Source organism: Cinclus cinclus, chromosome 37 (genome assembly GCF_963662255.1).
Source record: "Cinclus cinclus chromosome 37, bCinCin1.1, whole genome shotgun sequence".
In the NCBI taxonomy this organism is placed as follows: Eukaryota; Metazoa; Chordata; class Aves; order Passeriformes; family Cinclidae; genus Cinclus; species Cinclus cinclus.
The window spans coordinates 466,508-472,610 of record NC_085082.1 but is presented as its reverse complement, the minus strand read 5'-3'; the positions used below and the strand labels follow the sequence as shown (position 1 = coordinate 472,610).

General features: G+C 54.0%; 1 protein-coding gene across 1 annotated transcript in view; it reads left to right on the top strand.

The window, feature by feature from the left end:
• The window catches only part of PPP1R37 (protein phosphatase 1 regulatory subunit 37), a 55,040-nt gene extending 49,625 nt beyond the window's left edge, over positions 1 to 5,415 (top strand). The window contains exons 10-12 of the mRNA XM_062512444.1: positions 3 to 31; positions 1,238 to 1,369; positions 2,482 to 5,415. Coding sequence (XP_062368428.1) covers positions 3 to 31; positions 1,238 to 1,369; positions 2,482 to 2,654 — 334 coding nt within the window. The 3' untranslated portion in view covers positions 2,655 to 5,415. The remainder of the gene's footprint in view (positions 1 to 2; positions 32 to 1,237; positions 1,370 to 2,481) is intronic.
• Positions 5,416 to 6,103: the final 688 nt, after the last annotated feature.

Below are 6,103 nucleotides of genomic sequence, written 5' to 3'. Positions count from 1 at the left end.
GGCGTCCCCAAAGTGGTGGCGTGTCTGTCCGGTGAGAGCCTGCCCAAAATCACCCCAAAATTCAACCCAAAAATCAAAAAAAAAAATCCCCCCAAAAAATCCCAAAAAATATTCCCCCGAAAATCCCCAAAATTCACCCCAAAATCCCCCCAAAAAATCCCAAAAAATATTCCCCCGAAAATCCCCAAAATTCACCCCAAAATCCCCCCAAAAAATCCCCAAATTCACCCCAAGTTCCCCCCAAAAATTACCCAAAAAAATCCCAAAAAATATCCCCTCAAAAATCCCCAAAATCATCCCAAAAATGACCCCAAAAATCCCCCCCAAAATCCCCAAAATTCAACCCAAAAATCCCCCCCCAAATCCCCAAAATTCAACCCAAAAAACCCCCAAAAATTCCCAGCAAAATTACTCAAAAATCCCCCAAAGTGGTGGAGTGTTTGTCCGGTGAGAGCCTGCCCAAAATCACCCCAAAATCCTCCAAAAAATCACCAAAAAATCCCCCAAAAATCACCCAAAAAATCCCCAAAATCCCACCAAAAATCCCCCCCAAAATCCCCCCCAAATCCCCCCAAAAAATCCCCAAAAAATCCTCTAAAATACCCCCCCAAAAAACCCCAAATCCACAAAAAAAAACCAAAAAAATCCCACAAAAATTCCCAAAAATCCCTCCAAAAATCCCTAAAAAATTCCACACTCATTCCCCAAAAATCCCTAAAAAAAATCCCCCCAAAATCCCCAAATAATCCCAAACAATCCCCAAAAAATCCCCCAAAAACCCCCTCAAAAATCCCGCAAAATACCCCCAAAAATCCCAAAAAAATCCCCCCAAAATCCCCAAATAATCCCAAACAATCCCCAAAAAATCCCCAAAAAAAACCCCCCAAAATCCCGCAAAATACCCCCAAAAATCCCAAAAAATCCCGCAAAATACCCCCCAAAATCCCAAAAAATCCCTAAAAAATTCCCAACAAATCCCCTAAAATTCCTCCAAAATACCCCCAAAAATCCCAAAAAACTCCCCCAAAAATCCCCCCAAAAAAATCCTCAAAAATCCCCAAAAATCCCAAAAAAATCCCCCAAAAATCCCCCCAAAAAATCCTCAAAAAATCCCCGAAAAATCCCCTAAAATCCCCCAAATATCCCCCAAAAAAACCCCCAAAAATTCCCTCAAAAATTCCCCAACCTTCCCCAATCCCAAAACCCCCCAAAAAACCCCGAAATTCCCCCGTTTCAGCGTTCCTGCTGTGGGAACCCGAGCGCGTTCCCCCGCGGCTCCGCGCCGTCACCGCCGACCATCGGCGGATGGAGAAAATCCTGCGGGAATCGGGGCTGAGCTGCGTCTTCGTCATGCCCCCGCACATCGCCGGTAGCTCCGGGGGAAAAAAAAAAAACGGGAATTCGGGGGGGGGAAAAAACGGGAAAAACGGGAATTCGGGGGGAAAAACGGGAAAAAAGGGAATTCGGGGAATGTAAACGGGAATTCGGGGAATGTAAACGGGAATTCGGGGGGAAAAATGGGAAAAACGGGAGTTCGGGGAATGTAAATGGGAATTCGGGGAGAAATGGGAAAAACGGGAATTCGGGGGGAAAAATGGGAAAAAAGGGAATTCAGGGAATGTAAACGGGAATTTGGGGGGAAAAATGGGAATTCGGGGGGGGGAAAAACAGGAAAAACGGGAATTCGGGGAATGTAAACGGGAATTTGGGGGGGAAAAATGGGAATTCGGGGGGGAAAAACGGGAGTTCGGGGAACGTAAACTGGAATTTGGGAAACATAAACGGGAATTTGGGGAATGTAAACGGGAATACAGGGGGAAAAATGGGAAAAATGGGAATTTGGGGGGAAATGGGAATTTGGGAAACGTAAACGGGAGTTCAGGAATGTAAACGGGAGTTCAGGGAATGTAAACGGGGAATTCAGGGAATGTAAACGGGAATTCGGGGGGAAACGGGAGTTTGGGAAATGTAAACGGGAATTCGGGGAATGTAAACGGGAATTTGGGGGGAGAAACGGGAAAAACGGGAATTTCTGGAAAGTAAAAGGGAATTCGGGGGGAAAAATGGGAAAAATGGGAATTTGGGGAACGTAAATGGGAATTCGGGGGGAAATGGGAAAAAATGGGAATTCGGGGGGAAATGGGAAAAATGGGAATTCCGGGGGGAAATGGGAAAAATGGGAATTCGGGGGGAAATGGGAATTGGGGAAACGTAAATGGGAATTCGGGGGGAAATGGGAGAAATGGGAATTCGGGGAGAACGGGAATTGGGGAATCGTAAATGGGAATTTGGGGGAGAAATGGGAATTGGGGACGCGTAAATGAGAATTCGGGGGGGAAACGGGAATTGGGGAAAAATAATAGGGAAAAATAGGGAAAGAAAGTCAGGAAAAATTCTGGGGACACGGGGGGGGGGGGAAGGGGGAAACGGGGCCACTGCGGGGGAAGTGGAATCTTTGCCAAGGTCCGGCGGGTTCGGCAGCGGAGCGGCCGCTCACCGGGGACTACGAGGTGACCGTGGGGGCGCCCGGCGCTCCGGGGTCCTCGCGGGAGATCTCGGCGCCCGACCTGGGGCACTTCCTGCTGCGCTGCCTGCGCTGCCGCGACTTCGACGGCAAGAGCGTCTACGTCAGCCGGCACTACCCCAAGGAGTAGGGATCCGCCGGGATCCGCCGGGATCCGCCGGGTGCCACTGGGTGCCACTGGGATCCACTGGGATTCACTGGGTGCCACTGGGTGCCACTGGGTGCCACTGGGATCCATAGGGATTCACTGGGATCCACTGGGATTCACTGGGTGCCACTGGGGTCCACTGGGATTCACTGGGATCCACTGGGATCCACTGGGATTCACTGGGATTCACTGGGTTCCACTGGGATTCACTGGGATTCACTGGGTGCCACTGGGGTCCACTGGGTGCCACTGGGATTCACTGGGATCCATAGGGATTCACTGGGATCCACTGGGATTCACTGAGTGCCACTGGGTTCCACTGGGATTCACTGGGATCCATAGAGATTCACTCGGATCCACTGGGATTCACTGGGTTCCACTGGGATTCACTGGGTGCCACTGGGTTCCACTGGGTGCCACTGGGATTCACTGGGATCCACTGGGATTCACTGGGATCCACTGGGATTCACTGGGTGCCACTGGGGTCCACTGGGTGCCACTGGGATTCACTGGGATCCACTGGGATTCACTGGGTGCCACTGGGGTCCACTGGGTGCCACTGGGATTCACTGGGATCCATAGGGATTCACTGGGATCCATAGAGATTCACTCGGATCCACTGGGATTCACTGGGTTCCACTGCAATCCACTGGGATTCACTGGGTTCCACTGGGATTCACTGGGTGCCACTGGGTTCCACTGGGATTCACTGGGATCCACTGGGATTCACTGGGTGCCACTGGGATTCACTGGGTGCCACTGGGATTCACTGGGATCCATAGAGATTCACTCGGATCCACTGGGATTCACTGGGTTCCACTGCAATCCACTGGGATCCACTGGGTTCCACTGGGATTCACTGGGTGCCACTGGGTGCCACTGGGTTCCACTGGGATTCACTGGGTGCCACTGGGTGCCAGTGGGATCCACTGGGATTCACTGGGTGCCACTGGGTGCCACTGGGTTCCACTGGGATTCACTGGGATCCACTGGGATTCACTGGGATTCATAGGGATTCACTGGGATTCACTGGGTTCCACTGCAATCCACTGGGATCCACTGGGATCCATAGGGATTCACTGGGATCCACTGGGATTCACTGGGTTCCACTGGGATTCACTGGGATTCACTGGGTGCCACTGGGGTCCACTGGGTGCCACTGGGATTCACTGGGATCCATAGGGATTCACTGGGATCCACTGGGATTCACTGGGTGCCACTGGGTTCCACTGGGTGCCACTGGGATTCACTGGGATCCACTGGGATTCACTGGGTGCCACTGGGGTCCACTGGGTGCCACTGGGATTCACTGGGATCCATAGAGATTCACTCGGATCCACTGGGATTCACTGGGTTCCACTGGGATTCACTGGGTGCCACTGGGTTCCACTGGGATTCACTGGGATCCACTGGGATTCACTGGGTGCCACTGGGATTCACTGGGATCCATAGAGATTCACTGGGATCCACTGGGATTCACTGGGTTCCACTGCAATCCACTGGGATCCACTGGGTTCCACTGGGATTCACTGGGTGCCACTGGGTTCCACTGGGATTCACTGGGTGCCACTGGGTTCCACTGGGATTCACTGGGTTCCACTGGGTGCCACCGGGATTCACTGGGATCCATAGGGATTCACTGGGATCCACTGGGATTCACTGGGATTCACAGGGTGCCACTGGGTGCCACTGGGATTCACTGGGTGCCACTGGGTTCCACTGGGTGCCACCGGGATTCACTGGGATTCACTGGGTTCCACTGCAATCCACTGGGATCCACTGGGATCCATAGGGATTCACTGGGTTCCACTGGGATTCACTGGGATCCAATAGGACCCACTGGGATTCACTGGGATTCACTGGGATCCAATGCGTGCCACTGGGATTCACAGGGTGCCACTGGGATCCACTGGGTTCCACTGGGATCCACTGGGGTTCACTGGGTTCTGCTGGGTTCCAATGGGATCCACAGGGATTCTCTGGGTGCCACTGGGATTCACTGGGATTCACTGGTGCCTCTGGGATTCACTGGGATCCAATAGGACCCACTGGGATTCACTGGGTGCCACTGGGATTCACTGGGTTCCACTGGGTGCCACTGGGATTCACAGGGTGCCACTGGGACCCACTGGGATTCACTGGGATCCAGTAGGACCTGCTGGGACCCACTGGGACTCACTGGGTTCCACTGGGATCCACTGAGATCCACCAGGTTCTGGTGGGTTCTGGTGGGATCCGGTGCCGGGGTGTGCTGGGATTTGGTGCCGGGATTGGTCGTGGGGGGTTTGGGGATTCCTTGGGATTCGATGATCGCCGGGATTTGCGGGATCCAGTTCTGGAATGACCCCAGGGATCTGGGGATCCACCCTTAGGATGATCCCAGGGATTCCTTGGGATTCGTGTCCTGGGATGATCCCAGGATTTTTGGGGAATCCAGTTCTGGGATCATCCCAGGGATTTGGGGGATCAACCCCTGGATCATCCCAGGGATTTGGGGACCTCTTGGGATTCACAGGCTGGGATTAGTCCAAGGATTTTGGGATCCACCCCTGGGATGATCCCAGGAATTTTGGGGATCCTTTGGGATTCATGTCCCGGGATGATCCCAAGGATTTAAGGGATCCACCCCCAGTTTATTCCCAGGATTTGGGGATCCCGAGGGATCCACCCCAAGGATGATCCCAAGAATTGGGGTCCCCCCTCCCCCCATTCCCAAGGAGATTAAATCCATGTTTGTCCCGGCCTGGATCTCATTTATGGGGTCAGGAGGATTTGGGGGATCCTGGGAGGGTTTGGGGTGTCCTGGTGGGATTTGGGGGAATCCTGGGGGGGTCCTAGGTGGATTCTGGGGGGAATTTGAGGGGTCCTGTGGGTGTTTTGGGGTGTCCCGTGGGATCTGGGGGACTCTGGGGAGGTTTCGAGGGTTCTGGGGGAGACTTTGGAGGGTCCTGAGAGGGTTTGAGATCATGGCGGGTTTTGGGGGGTCCTGGGGGGATTTGGGGGGTCCTGGGAGGATTTGGGGGGTCCTGGGAGGATTTGAGGGGATCACGGCGGGTTTTGGGGGGTCCTGGGGGGGGATTTGGGGGGTCCTGGGAAGGTTTGAGGGGATCATGGCGGGTTTTGGGGGATCCTGTGGGGTTTTGGGGGGTCCTGGGAAGGTTTGAGGAGATCATGGCGGGTTTTGGGGGATCCTGTGGGGTTTTGGGAGGTCCTGGGAGGGTTTGAGGGGATCACGGCGGGTTTTGGGGGATCCTGGGGGGGGATTTGGGGGGTCCTGGGAGGATTTGAGGGGATCATGGCGGGTTTTGGGGGATCCTGGGGGGGGATTTGGGGGGTCCTGGGAGGATTTGAGGGGATCATGGCGGGTTTTGGGGGATCCTGGGGGGGGATTTGGGGGGTCCTGGGAGGATTTGAGGGGATCATGGCGGGTT